The following is a 14753-nucleotide window of genomic DNA, read 5'->3' as shown; positions in this document are numbered from 1 at the left end:
ATTAATGCTTGCCTGTGTTTTTCATTTATGTATATTGCTAGTGTGAGCCAATCCATATAAATTTGCAAAGGCTAGAAACTCTTTGCCATTGGGAAATAAGGTCAGTTCTGAAATGGAAAGAACACAGCCCAGGCTTTCTTTTTCATTCATTACCTTGGTGGAGTTCCTGCATTTGGCTTCTCAGTGTTCTGCACAAGCCATCACCTACTGTCTCCTCCCTCAATCACTTTTCCAATAAGTTCCAAGCACAACGTCAGCTCCATTACACTTGAGAGAGTAATAGTTAAAGCACACACACACCCTACATCTGCTAAATAACAGGAAGCAAAAAACAGCAAAGGCAAAAGAAATCAGGGAAAAGGTAAGCCAGTGCTGGCAAAGCATTATGGTTTCCTAATGACAAGAGGAAAGAACAAGACATAACCCCTATATAGTCTGAATTAAATTATTTTCCAAGAATAACTGAAGGACTCCCAAGCTTATCACAATAACGGTTAAAGATTAAAGGATCAACTGATAGAAATATAACTTCATTAAGAGGCATATTCGATTGTAAACTGAAACTGAAAAATGTAGAGGGGGACAGAAGGAAATAAATCTGTTTCTGAAGCCATTGTATTGCACATGTAAAACAAAATGTGGTATGTACCACTTTATATCAGAAAGGTGACTGTCACTTTAGATACTGTCCTGATTTGAGCTCAGTGACTTAAAACAAAGTTTTTGTATTAGTTTTTACTTGTATAAGTAATACATGAACACATTTGCTTCTTAAACATTTAAATATTACCAGTAATACTGGGAGTCTTTGATTACTTCCACCCTACCACCTTGCCCCCAGGTAATTGCTGTCTGATTTGTCTCTTTTCTAACCTCGTGTATACACTGTGTGTGTGTGTGTGTGTGTGTGTGTGTGTGTGTGTGTGTGTGTGTGTGTGTGTGAGAGAAAGGTATTTCATGTTATATATTGCTCTGCAGCTTTGTTTTTTCACTCAATAATATGTCTTAGAGCTCTATCCATGTTAATACCTAACATATGGCTCATTCCTTTTAATGGCTTCATAATGTTTCATACTATGAAAATACCTCCTTTTATTTTCTGTTCTCCTGTGAATGGATCTTTAGGTTGTCTCCAATTTTTCACCATTATAAACATTACTCTGAAGAATGTACTTTTATAAACCTCCTTGAGAATTTTATACAAACATTTCTTTAGAAGAAGCCTTGTTAGACAATGTACATTGTTAGAAAATGTACATTGAGGCAGAGGTGGGGAAGGCTGTTTTTTTTAATTGAAGTACAGCTGATTTACAATATTATGTTAGTTTCAGGTGTATAGCATAGTGATTCAGTATTTTTGCAGATTATATTCCATTATAGGTTATTACAAGATAATGGGTATAATTCCCTGTGCTATACAGTAGATCCTTGTTGATTATCTATTTTATGTATAGTAGTTTGTATCTATTAATTCCATACCCCAAATTTGTCTCCCTTCCCTTTCCTCTCCCCTTTGGTAGCAACAAGTTTGTTTTCTATATCTATGAGTCTGTTTCTGTTTTGTATATCCTTCATTTGTATTATTTTTTAGATTCCACATATAAGTGATGTCACATAGTACTTATCTTTCTCTGACTTATTTCACTAAGTATAACAATCTCTATGTCTATCCACATTGCTGCAAATGGCAGTATTTCGTTCTTTTTTATGGCTGAATAATATTCCATCTTCTTTATCCAATCCTCTGTTGAGGGATGGGTTGCTTCCATGTCTTGGCTATTGTAAATAATGCTGCTATGAATATTGGGGTGCACTTATCTTTTCAAATTAGTGTTTTCATTTTTTCTGGATATATACCCAGGAGTGGGATTACTGGACATAGGGTAGTTATATTTTTAGTTTTTTAAGGAATCTCCATACTGTTCTCCATAGTGGCTGCACCAATTTACATTCCCACCAACAGTATATAAGGGTTTCCTATTTTTGTTTTTAATATGCATGTTCATCAAAGTGGCTGTATCAATTTATTGCTCCACCCATTGTTATAAAAGGGTGTTTATTATCGTTTTCCTGTTGTTGGATTTTCTTGTTGTTGCTTTAATTTGCATTTCCCTAATAGTCAGTGAGATTGAGCATAATTTCATAGGTACGATGGTCATTTTTAGATCTTCTAGGTCCTGCTTAGGTCCTTTGTCTATTCACTAATCTGTTGGGTTACTTGTAATTTTCTTGTGGATTCATAGGAGTTTATTTTACATTCTGAACATTAATCCTTTGTCTGCTGTTAGACTGCAAATATTTTTTCACAGTCTATTGCTTATTTTAGAACTTTTTGTGGTATCTTTTCCTATACAGAAATTTTAAAATACGATGTAATCAAAATGATTATCCTTGTCCATTACTGCTTTTGCTTTTATTATCTTTTAAAAGAAGGCCTTCTTTACCCCCAGGGACATAACCACATTATGCTAAATTTTCTCTTACTTTGTTACAAGATTTTTTAAGAATATGTGGTTCCATTTCTGAACTCTTTGTTCTCGCTCCAATGATCTGTTTGTTTTTCCTTTTTCATTAGCCACATTGCTTAATTATTTAGAAGCTGTCCACACTACAGAGTTTAACAGTGGGAAAAACAATATGGGTCAGATCATCCTTTGTGTCTTTGTTCTCTGGACCTCAGGGAATCATTGACAGAGTGAGAGGCTTGTCTCTTGCCACTACAGAGAGTTAAAAGTTGCTAGACTCCTGGAACCTAATCTGTCCTGCTCTCATTTTAGCTTTAACAGGAAGAGTGACCCATCAAGGGGGGCTATGAGCTATTTGTATCTGGGTTAGAACTTTGAATGCATTTCTCCAGAAAAGCACTGTTGTGTATGGTATTTAGGATAGATAGTGTTTTTGTTTTTGTTTTTGTTTTTCTACTATAGAGCATTTATTTAGTACAATAGGACTCTTTGTTAAAGATAGATTGTTGATCCTACATTAAATGCACATTCTCACATTCTGGTATAAGTAGATTTTTATGAGTGGCCTAACAATCCAAACTTCCAGCACAACAGCACTCTGAGAAAATAAGTTCAAGTTGCAAAAACAGATGTGAACCTTTGGATATAATTCTTTGCACAAAAATCCACTTATAACATTCCTAAGATATAAGCACAAGTAGAGATTGTGTATTATAAAGGCAAAATCAATAGAAATAGTCCCTGCCTCTATAAATCTTTTTACTTTACAGTTGGCAAAAGATAAAATAATAAAGCAAAAAAATTTTAATGCACCAGAATTTTTATCCTAAAAGTGAGTACCTTAAAAATTGGAGTAGAATCACTACCACTTAAGGGCCCTCACTTCCTTCTCTCCTCTCTTCTTCTCCCCCCATAAATTTCTAGAGGCAGACCATGTCTTCTTTATCTTTGTATTCTAGAAGCTAGTTCAATAACTTGCACATAGTTGAGTCTCCCCAAAAAAAATATGTTTAGATAAATAGAGAATTAAATTTTAAATTCAAGAAAATATCATGTTATTTTATTTTATTGACTCTTTCTCTCTTTATTTTGTTGATTCAACTCAGTGACCCATTTTATTTATCAGACTTGACTCCAAGTGACTTTTAATTATTTCCAAAATCTACTCTCAAAAAATAAGATTTTACAACATTTGAGATCTTCCGAAATGTACTGTAGACTCTAAGACAGGACTCCTTGTCCATTTCTATGATATGGACACATCTGGTATGCTGGGGAAGCCAGTGGAGTCCGTCTCAGAAAAATGTCTGACATTACATAAAATAAAATGCATAGGATTACCAAAAAAACCAATTATATTGAAAAGCAAATATCAGAATATTTCAAAGAACAAATTTATAATAGTAATACATAAGCTTTTTTATTAATGCATTACTAATCTTTATATTTAAGATTTTTCCCAAATAAATTTGAGAAAATGACTTTCACTGTTGCACTTCTAACATCCAGAGTTTTGTTTTGTTTATTTTTTTAGAATCTTTTAAAGTACATCATTAATTCCAATCTTTCGTAAACAGAAGAGCCTTTATAACTTTTGTGAGGGGTAGTCACATGTGGTTGGGAGATTAATAATATGTGAATATTAAAATGTCAATGCCAGAGGCAAACTGGACTCCTCTGAAGGATCTAGAATTGTTTTGCTGATCTCTCAGCCACCTGCTGTAGTTCTGTCCCGCCACATCACACATTTCTATCTCGGTACCATTCAGTGTCTGCAAGAGCTGGTCTAAAAGTGCAGTTCTGAAACATGAAAAGTGCTAAGCACTTAATCAGATTTCTGGTTCATAAAACACAAAAGTTACAGTGGTTTTGGAAAAAAAGTTCTGAGAACCTGATAGGACTTTGAAAACCCTTAACTGAAATGTTGGTGGCATAGGCATAAGGTACAGAATTACTCATCTGCACAAGAGCACTGTTACAAAGCAACTCCACCCCACACCCAAGAGTTACCACACGCAGTAGTCCTATCAGCAATCTCGAAATGGATCCTAAGTCAAGCAAAACGTAACATTTCCCTTCAAAACATTCTAGAGAGCTGTGCTCTTAAATGAATGTAAGTTACTCTTCACTCTTGGAGCCCGCACTCCTTATTTTTTTTCAAAAAAGGGAATTCTGCTGTCACCAGGGCCATCTGGATGTTTGTTGCAGCATGTTTGCAGATGACTCCTAGATTTTCAGCCTTTAGATTCTTTGAAGGCCCAACTGAGTCCCTGATGACTCAATGAAAAGCTTGTAGGAAAAGTCACCACAGTTTGGACACAGGTGGCTGACTTGCATTCCCCCAACTCTGGTATTTCATACTCCCCATGAATACTCCCAAGGGGAGTATAAATATAAATATAATTTGGTATATAAAAAGTATAATTAGCAACTCACTAAGTCTTCCTGTGAACATTTCTTGAACACCTACTGTGTGCTCAGTGAATAAGCCACAGCCTCTACCTTAGTGTACTACAGCTTAATCTTAATTCCTGGCACAGCTCAGTGCAAACACTAATTGCCTGAAGTCTGCTGTCTAAATGGCCACCAGAGTCTTAACACAACCACAATGTGTTAGATGTTTTAACAGAAGTTGAAGGAAGGAGGAGGCAGTTGTAGGAAGAATGTTCCTAAACAAAGTGTGTTGTGCAATACAAAGAGCTGCACTTGAGCTGATTTTGAAAGTTTTGGTTTTCATATTACTAACCCTAAGAGGATGTGTTTTTGTTTCTCATTAGTCCAATTGAAAAAAAAAAAAAAAGCAACAGGAAATTTCCCTTGACTTGACTGAATGTTTGCAACCTGTTTACATTGTAGTATAATTATACTATATATTATATATTATAGTATGTATTATTATTTAGAGAAATAATGGAGTAATTCAAGTCTTGCTTTAGGGCCACTCAGGGGATCAACAGTTATTTATAACACTGATCCCAAATTTCAGGGTAAAGGAGGAGTGGGAGGAGAATGTACATATTTCAATACCATACAAAAATAAATATTTGCCAGCTGTACTTTTAGAAGAGGCCTAGAGCTGATACCAAATGAAACAAATAATATAGGGTGGCAACCCTTAGGCTACTGAGAACTACCATTCTGGAAAATAGAAGTCTACTTGCATGATGTGTGGAAAGAGCATTTTCCTCCAGAGTTGGAAGGAAGGACCTGGATTTGAATCCCAATTTTGCTTGTACCCAGTGGGTGGCCTTAGGAAAATTGTTTAACCTGTGTTTCAGTTTCCTTACCTGTAAAATGGGCCTAAAAATACCTGTCCCTTTAGGATTGTTGTAAAGATTCAATGAATTGACATATATAAAGCACTTGGCACCAAGCAGGTATATAAAAAATGGTAGTGCTCTTCCCCAGCCTTTGCCAGTGCAGGAGCTGGGGGGTTTTGGTTGTTACTTTTTGTTTTTGTTTTTGTTTTCTTGGTGGGGCGGGTGGGAGAGGATTGTTGTTTTAAGAAGGTAACTCTTGAAGCCTAGAAACTGTTTAGGAGACAGTGTTAACAGTGCATAATCACAGTTTAATTGACAGCCACATTTTCACACTGAATTCTCACATTGCTAAATCTGTATCTCTGCATGTAGTGATTGCCATCTACCTCATTTGGAGCACTCATCAAGAATTTCAGCAGGTTTCAATTGAAGAGTTAGTAACAATGATCATATCAGACAAGTTCATTTTCCATAAAGAAGTCATTTTCTACCTTTCTTTCTTGTGTGTATGATTTTAAACAGCAAAGCCAAATTTTACCAAAGCAAAAAATTCAAGAACAGTAAGAAATCCCTCATTCATTTAATAAGCATTTACTTAGCATCTACAGTGTGCCTGGCACTGTTCTAGGCTCTAAGGATTCAGACAAGCAGACAAAGACCCTGCCTTCATGAAGGTTACACTCCTGTGACTTCAAAATTGCCTCTGATGTCTTTATCCCTGGATGCTGGTGCCACTTCATGATGAAGCCAATGATTCAGAAGCAAGGGGACTCAGCACTGGGAAAGAGGCAATCCATGCACAATAAAAAGGATCTGATTCCCTGGAGTCCAGATTTCTAATCCCAGTGGGCCAAATTAAAAATGGAGAGGACCTACGGAAATACACTGAGCTATTCTAAATCCTGAGTAAATATTCAGCTATTGGAATAAGAACAAGAATTTCCACTGCTTTTAGACCAGCGTTCTTTTCCATATGGAACCAATTTCTTGAAACATTTTTAAGTGTATCTTGGGAGACTCAGTGTTACGTGACACTTGAAACTTGAAACTTGAAAGCAGACTATAATGTCATGATTTAGAATATGGAACTGGTGCAGGGGATTTAACATTCTAAAGCTCACTGCCCCACAAACCTCAAACCTTAGATTCAGTTTTGTGCTCATTCACAGACTTGTGAACTTCCCTAGAGCTCAGCTTCCTCTTCCGTGTAATGAAATGGCACCTGTCAGAGTTGGCTAACTGCAACAGCAACAACTCAGAATCTCAGTGGCCTGACACAACGGAAGCCAACTTCCTGCTTTCTTCATAGTCCAATGCTGGTTGACAAGGTGGCCCTGTTCTATCTTATCATCCAGGGTCTTGGGCTTTTTAATCACATGATTCCAGCACCTTCTTGAGCCTTGTCCTCTATATTCAGTTGTCAGATGAGGAAAGAATATTTGGATACTTGGAAGACTATATAAGTTTTGTTTTCTAGGCAGGCATGGGTAGGGAGGGGACTTCCATCCTTCTAACCCTTCTGCTCATACTGCAATGTGGTCAGGACTCAATCTCGCAGCCACATCTCTCTGTTGGGAGGCTGGGGAATGCAGACTGACTCTGTGCCTGGAGGAAGAGGAAACAGTTTGGTAAGCACGAAGCAGACTTCGCCACAATACTTAATTCAAAAAGCTGTTTGGAGGATTACATGAGATAATATGCATAAGAACTCATAAAGATCTCTGGAGTAGTGTTAGCTCTGCACTCCTAGCTAGTCTGGGGCCCATCCCCTCCACTCAGCTCATCTTGGATGGGCAGGGAAGACTAAGGTAGTGACTCTATGTTATCTGCAGAGACGACACCAAAAAAGAGTCAGAGCAACTCAAATCTTTTGCTCCTTTTACCAGGAGCAAATCTAGAGTCATTTTAGACATATTTCATGTAATTGAGAGCCATAAGCAAGGAGAAGAGGCCATCCTTTCATAGTATGCTTCCAAAGAATACTAGTCCTCTTTGGCAAACATTTCCCAGCAAACGCTTGTTTTATTACTAAATGATGCCTAGAATGTGTGACTTCAAGCTCTGAAAGAAGGTGAGATTCACCAGATTGACTCATCCACATCTGTTCTCCAAGCTGCCACAGAGTGATTTCTTCTAAACAGTGTAAATAAGATCATGTCAACATCGCTTAACATTCTTCACTGTCCTTCCATTGACTTTAGAATAAAATCCAAATGCCTTATGCAGGGTCGGTATCCCCCATCCCACACTCCCAGGATCAGCCCTGCCTCCTTCTCCAATCTCATCTCACAGGGCTCACCTCCTCTCCCTCTCCATCCGTCCATCCATTCAACAGCTGCTTATCTAGGCCCGGTTCTGGTCACTGGGGACGCTGCAATAGAACAGTGTCCCTGCCCCGGTGATGGGAGATGGCATCCTAGCATGACTCTGTCACAGTGCCTGCCCCTGTGAGTTGTTGTTCGCTGGTCTCTTCCCCTAGCCCAGCTCACAGAGGCTCTCGTAGAACAGTTTCGCCCCCTGTGGTTACTCTATCACAGCACTCTGAGTGCGTTCATTACAGCATTCAACCATCTGGAAAATCCTTCTGCTTGTTTGCCAGCATTTACTGTGTCTTCCTCTGCCACAGAGTAATTCCCATGAGGACAAGGATCTTGTTTATCTTAGTCACTATAGTGTCCTTAACACCTGTTTGTGTGGCACAGAGCAGAAGCTGAATGCATCTCTGCTGAATGAATGGCTTAAGGAGCAAGTGAACTGACAGGCTGCAGCCAGTGCATCTGGTGATGCCTCAGGCCTGAGGAGAAAGTGTGTGCTCCACCTTCCTTCCTGATAGCCTGCGCTCATCTCTGCCCCTCTGATTGTGGTTTTGTAGGGAATGACACCACTCCACTGGGCAGCTTTCCACAACCAGCCTCTGCATACCCAAATGCTGCTGAAGAAGGGAGCAGACCCCACTCTTGTGGATAAAGATTTTAAAACGGCTCTCCACTGGGCAGTCCAGGTGAGAAATTAGCCAGTGGACTTGTCTCAAGTATAAATGGTGTAAAGTGATGTTAACAATTCTGAGTATGTCAGACCTGAAAGATTTTCAAAGGTACAGCCCCAGCACTGGTATCAACTTTATATGTATGACAGAGCACGTGAGATACACGCTGCCCTCCTCCCCTCCATTCACATCCACGGGGGCAGCAGCAAACCCGTCACTTGGGAGGATTTGGGTACATCAGTTATGAGGTAAAGAGGGGGAGAAGTTATAGAATATCAGACAGAGCCCACCTGGCTGTTACACACACACACACACACACATGCGCGCGCGCACACACGCACACCCGCACACCCTTCTCTCTCATTCTCTCTCTCAATCTCAGTGGTTGCTACTGGCTCACAGTAAGTAAACCAGGATAAACCTTCAAAGAATTACTTGGAAAATCCCTTCAAAGTCTTTGGACCATGACTCTCTTCTTGCTTCCAAATCCTCCAAAGCAGAGTAAATCCAGGTGACCCTGAGTCGTGAACAATGAAAATCGTGGCGCATGACCCTACCTCACTATCCGAAAAGGGCATCTGTATCAGTGCACAGGACCAGAGAAATCATAAATCTAGTCCATAGAGGGGAAAACTGAGACAAAGGTGAAAGGATGACCATAGCATAGGGAAATCATTCAAAGGAAATGATTAACTAGGCGTTACCTATTCTGTCCTTCAGAGGAGAGCAGGACCATTGCATCCTTTCAACGAACTTGGTAGCCCATTCTGCTTTTTGATGCCTAACATAGACACCTGCACTGTTTATTTCCATCATCCCAGTGAGGGCACCCTTGCTGAACTGCTGCCATGACCCCTGTGATTCTGCCTGCCCTGCAGCGGTTTCACCCAGGCGTTTTCACGTGCCACACACAGCAGAGATGGGCACCTGGCACTTTCAGGGTTGACATTTGTGTCTGAGTTAAGGGGAAAACAGAAGTGATTTAGAAACTACTCTGTTTTTGTTCCTCCAATCTTGGCTTCAGTTACTTTGTAGCAGGGCCAGCCCTGGGCAAAGCTTGTTTTTGCCATCCCCACCTGCCCTGAGCACCCTCCTACACACTTTCAGTATCTAATCACCTGCCCTGTCCCCCTCACGCCACTCTCTGCCCAGAGCCCAGTCCTCTGTCTGGTCGGGGGCCACCACTGTAGTGGTGGCCCCAGGGCAACCCGGCTGGGCAACCAAGAAGCATCCCATGTGTGTTGGTTCTCAGCTGAGGTGAGAGTGGTATCAGAATCCAACATTTTCTGTGTATTCATTCCCATCATCCGTTTTCTGATTCCATAGATCTGGGGTGGGGCTCATGTATGTGCATTTTGAAAACTCTCCCCAGGGGATTCTGACCAACATGCCTCCTCTGCTCCCCCTTTCTCCACCACACCCCCAGTTTAGAGCTGCTTCTTGGGACATGGCCTTGCAATGGAATCAGCAGCAGTGCTTGTAAAACAACAGATTCCCAGATCTCACTTCTGATTTGGGATCTTTGTGAGTGGGAAGCCCTGTTTTTATCCTCCAAGAAGCAATTTGGCAAAATCAAAAGAACAGTGTGCTCAGTTGAGAAGATGTGAGTTTACACTGACAGACCTGGCTTTGTTCTGAGAAAGGTCACTGATATACTTGGCTTAACTATTTGTGTATCTTTGGGGTATGAGGGAGACTGTGCACATGACAGAGATATGTATACGTTTCCCGTTCCTCCAGGAGACTGTGATGTCCAGCTGGGGTTGAAAACCACTGCGATAAATGAATTCGTATTAATGGGTGCTGAAACCTTAGCTACTCCCACCTTAGATATTTGCATTTTGACCATGATTTTGTATAAGCATAATGCCTCACTCATTTATTTACTCAATCACTTAATAAATATTTAGTGAGACTTACTGTACATCTGGCATTGGAGGGTAAAAAGGTTAACAAGACAGGTCCCTTTTAGAACCCCTACAACTGTATGTAATATTACGTGTGTGGGCATGTGAGTATGTTAGCATACGTTTTTCTGAGGAAGGAGTCCACAATTTTTTCAGTTTTTCAGTAAGGATCCATAACTACCCCAACCCCCACCCCCACCAAAGGTTAAGAATATACTCTGGAGGAACCATGCACCCTCTCCCTCCCTGTGGTTAGCAGTAAAACTCAGAAGTGGTATGTCCTGCCCTTTACCCTGCGGAGAAGACTGAGGGTAATTCCAAATGTCAGCTGAAACCATGATGACACTTGCCTCCTTGGGCCTCCTTGTTCATTTATAACACAAGGCCAGCATTGTGCTCCTCTTACAGTTTTTCCACATAAATGACTCCATTTCCCGTTGTCATTTATTCCTTTCGCTGAACTTCCGGCTTTTCTTTTGGACCATATGAGACCATATTTAAAGCTGCAGCACTTTGAAATAGTAAAGCCTCTCTATGTGACACAGGTAACCAAAGCAGGAAAGATTTGAAATCTTGGGCCCACAAAGTAAACCAAGTTGGACTTCTGCGCCCATTTCTTGGGTCCCTTGGTAGCTGGTGGTGCCCTCCTGTGGGCCCATTGCCCTCATTCACCTCCCGCATATGCCTAGGAGTCCTCAGTCCGCTATCGCTGTCCCTGTCTCCATCCAGTCTCCCTTGATGGAATCTCATCCCTTTGGGGCATGTGCTTGCCTATCTGTGATGACACTAGCTTATCAGGAGTCTACACAGATATCTCTTGACCTCATCTCCCTCTTACTCCTCAGTGCCGCAGAAGTTTAGTCATTAATCTTTATCTCACCTATCATTCTACTCAGAATATTCTCAGGTCAATAAATGCAGCTCTGACCTCTCTCTTGAACTTTAGAGTCACATTTCCAGCTGCACTGGGCATCTTCCCATAGTTTCTCATGGACGCTTCAAACTCAACATGGTCAAACTGAATCCGTGGTCTCCCCTTCCATCACACTCCCATCCTCCTAGCAGCCCAAGCCAAAGTTGTCCACATGGTCCATGAACACTCCCTCTTTATCATCTTTCACATCCAGTTGGTTGTCAAGACCTCTCAATTCTACTTCCTCAGGTCTCACATCTCTGTCACCTCCTTTCTATCCCTGCTCTATAGATCAGGGTCCCGCAGGAAGCAGCCCACTCAGATGGGATTAATTGAGCAGAAATTCATAAAGAGGCTATTTACACACAACAGCAGGTTGCCATTAGGGCATCTGGGCCTAAAAGGGCATGGAAGGGGAGTGGTTACCAAGATATAGCAAAAGCTATAGCTGTAGGAGAAGGCTCGAGGCAGAAACTGAAGCCTTTGATAGAATAACAAAACTGTAGCCAAGCAGGGAGAGAACGGAAAGATAAATACCTCACTCTTTCCTCCTTCATCTATCTTCTGTCAGTGCCACTCGCTGGCCAAACCCAACTAGAAACCAAAGAGCAAGGAAGCCCATTGGATGCAATTCATACATACTAAAGGGTAGAGAGCAAGTTGAAAAAAGACATAGTAGACCTGGAGGAACAAATGGAGACAATTTAGCACACCTACCATCACTTCCTTAGATCAAGTTTCCCCATCTCTCTCACCTGAACAGTTTCAGTATCTGTATTCCTACTTTCAGCCCTTTCCTTCTCCCATCTGTTCTCACATTGCCAAGTGCTCTTTCTTCAGATCACAAAGGAATGTACTAACGTAACTGTTTCTACAGCAAAATAGTTATGGTCACTGTTGGTCCTTGGCTCAGAAACCTTCAAAGAGTGCCATTGTGTGGTAAAGAACAAACTCCTTGGATTTCCACTTACTGCTGTGAATGCCTGCTCCCCACCCCACCCCACCCCCCTGCCCTTTCCTCTTCAGCTCATATAGGCTGTACTCCAGTCATGAGAGAATATTAATAATCTCTGTATCTCATAGACATTCATTCTGTCTTCCCCTTTGTCATGTTCTTCCCTTTTGGTGAAACATTTCTTTCTCCCTACATTCCCCACATCATCCCTTCTAACTGCAGAATTTGTACTTATTCTTCCTTATTTCTCAAGGCCCAACTAAGTTCACCCTCTTTGTTGAGCTCCCTTTCAGAATTTTCCCTCCATGTCGTCCATCTAGCACTTCCTTACTTCTATTACTAGTGTTACAATCAGCGAGGTGCCTGTGTCTCCTCTTCTAGACTGTGCACTTAAGGGCAATGTGCCTTATGCATCCAGATGTCTCTCAAGACCCAGAACAGATCTTTGTGAATCTTAGGTTATTAGAGAAGTATTCACTGAATTCACTTCAATAAACTTACCCATCTCAAGCCAATGAGATTAATGCCTTATTGGGTTCTTTCTGTGAAATACTGTTTTCAGCTTAACCAAGTTTTCCAGAAATGTAATACCTTAATATCAGGGAGTTTTTCCTAATGATAGGAATTCTAAGATAGATATGATGGCAGGTCAGTGAGAGGGGCAAGGATCTGCCCCACAAATCTCACCACTAGCTCCTTCCTAATCCTAGAAGTTGCGTTTATTTAGACTTTTCCTTAGCAGTACTCTTCTTTCAGTACTCTTTTCAAGGGAAGGTAGAAAGAAAAGAACTGCACTGATACAAAAACAACTATTTCATGTTTGTTCATTCAGTATGTGGTTGTGTGGTTAAAGAAAACACACACACACACACCCTTAGAGCTCTTGAATATACCATCAAGACCTTAGTGCCTGAGACTGGTTTGGTCCAGCATGGAGTCCTCCTCCTCCCTGTGGTGGCCAAGATCTGTGATCAACTGTTTGAATTGTGTCGAAATCTTATAAATATACTTTAACTCTAAATATATTTAGTATGCCAAAGGGTAAATATAAATGTCATATATCAGTGAATCCAGTTCATAAGATGAAAGAGCCTTAGAGCTGGAAGGAACCACACAAGTCATTTAGTCCAACCCCTCAGTCCACAGTTGGCAAAACTCGTGCACGGGGAGGCTGTCATCGCCAAAGCACACCCCAGACCCACGCGGGTACCCAGGCCCTCCCAGTGCTTGATAAGAGGCTATCTACAAAGCCACATAAGCCCAGAGTAAACAAAGAGAAAGTTTGCGAAATCAACCCCATTACCCTGGGAGCAGAGACTGACCTACCTTAAAGTGGCCTGCACGTGTGAGCACCCCAGTGCTCGACTGTAGAGAGGAAAGGGATGAAGTAGAAAGAAGAAAAACAGGGTCTTGCCTCAGAGTAAATACAAATAAAGAAAAAAGTGAAAGGAAGGAGATAATGAGAAAAAGAGAGGGAAGCTAAAAAGGATGGGTAAATTCTAATCTGCTTGGCTTTGCCCATAGTTTGTAAGCCTTGTTTTACTAATTTGTTTATTTGTGCATTGTTCAGCAAGTATTTGCTATGAGTTACTCTTTTCTAAGCTCCATTTCAGCATAAAAATTCCCAGTCACAGATGTGAATGTGAATGTGGGAATGCAGAGATACCCTGGAGACTGTCACCTTGCCAAACAGCTAGAAGCAGGAGCTAGCCACTTTCTACATACTAACACTGCAAGGAAGGAGGTTTTTGTGGGGTTTTCCCCCATATTAATCATTAGAACACCTGTGAAATGAAGCAGTTCAGCAGCTGAGGATCCCCATGCCTCACTGCCTCTCCCCTGCCGTTTCTCCCATCTTCCAAAACTCTCCAGGGTAGTCAGTCCCCAGCTTTGGGATACAGCAGCCTCTGGAGCCAGGCCAAGCAGAAAGCCTGGGTCCAAAGAGGCTAACCAAGAAGATGGTCCTAATTCTAAGCCAGGATATGGGGGCATCTTTCTCCTCTAGCTAGCCCCAAACCCTCAACTCTCAAATGTTCACACTGTATAAACTAGTAGATCTTCCCCTCCAGCTCCATTCCAGTCTAACACATCTGGCTCCAGATGAACTTATGGGCCAGTGTCTTCTCACAGCACAAAACCACCCACCCCTTTAAAGGGGCCTTGTGACCTAAAACCATAGCCTCTGCTCTGTATAGTCACCATCATGGGACAAGTGATAGAAACAGACCCACTACTTCCAAGAGAAGGAAGGATTTTGGAGTTCCCTT

The 14753-nt window shown here is 41.1% G+C and overlaps 1 protein-coding gene across 3 annotated transcripts in view; it reads left to right on the top strand.

Moving 5' to 3' along the window:
- The window catches only part of ANKRD55 (ankyrin repeat domain 55), a 255412-nt gene that overhangs the window by 209929 nt on the left and 30730 nt on the right, over positions 1-14753 (top strand). For all 3 annotated transcript variants that reach the window (XM_074358508.1, XM_045525115.2, XM_074358512.1), the window contains exon 8: positions 8598-8726. In XM_074358508.1, coding sequence (XP_074214609.1) covers positions 8598-8726 — 129 coding nt within the window. The remainder of the gene's footprint in view (positions 1-8597; positions 8727-14753) is intronic.

This window comes from Camelus bactrianus, chromosome 3 (assembly GCF_048773025.1).
Source record: "Camelus bactrianus isolate YW-2024 breed Bactrian camel chromosome 3, ASM4877302v1, whole genome shotgun sequence".
In the NCBI taxonomy this organism is placed as follows: Eukaryota; Metazoa; Chordata; class Mammalia; order Artiodactyla; family Camelidae; genus Camelus; species Camelus bactrianus.
Note: the sequence above shows the minus strand (reverse complement) of the source record. Positions and strands in the feature narration are given on the sequence as shown.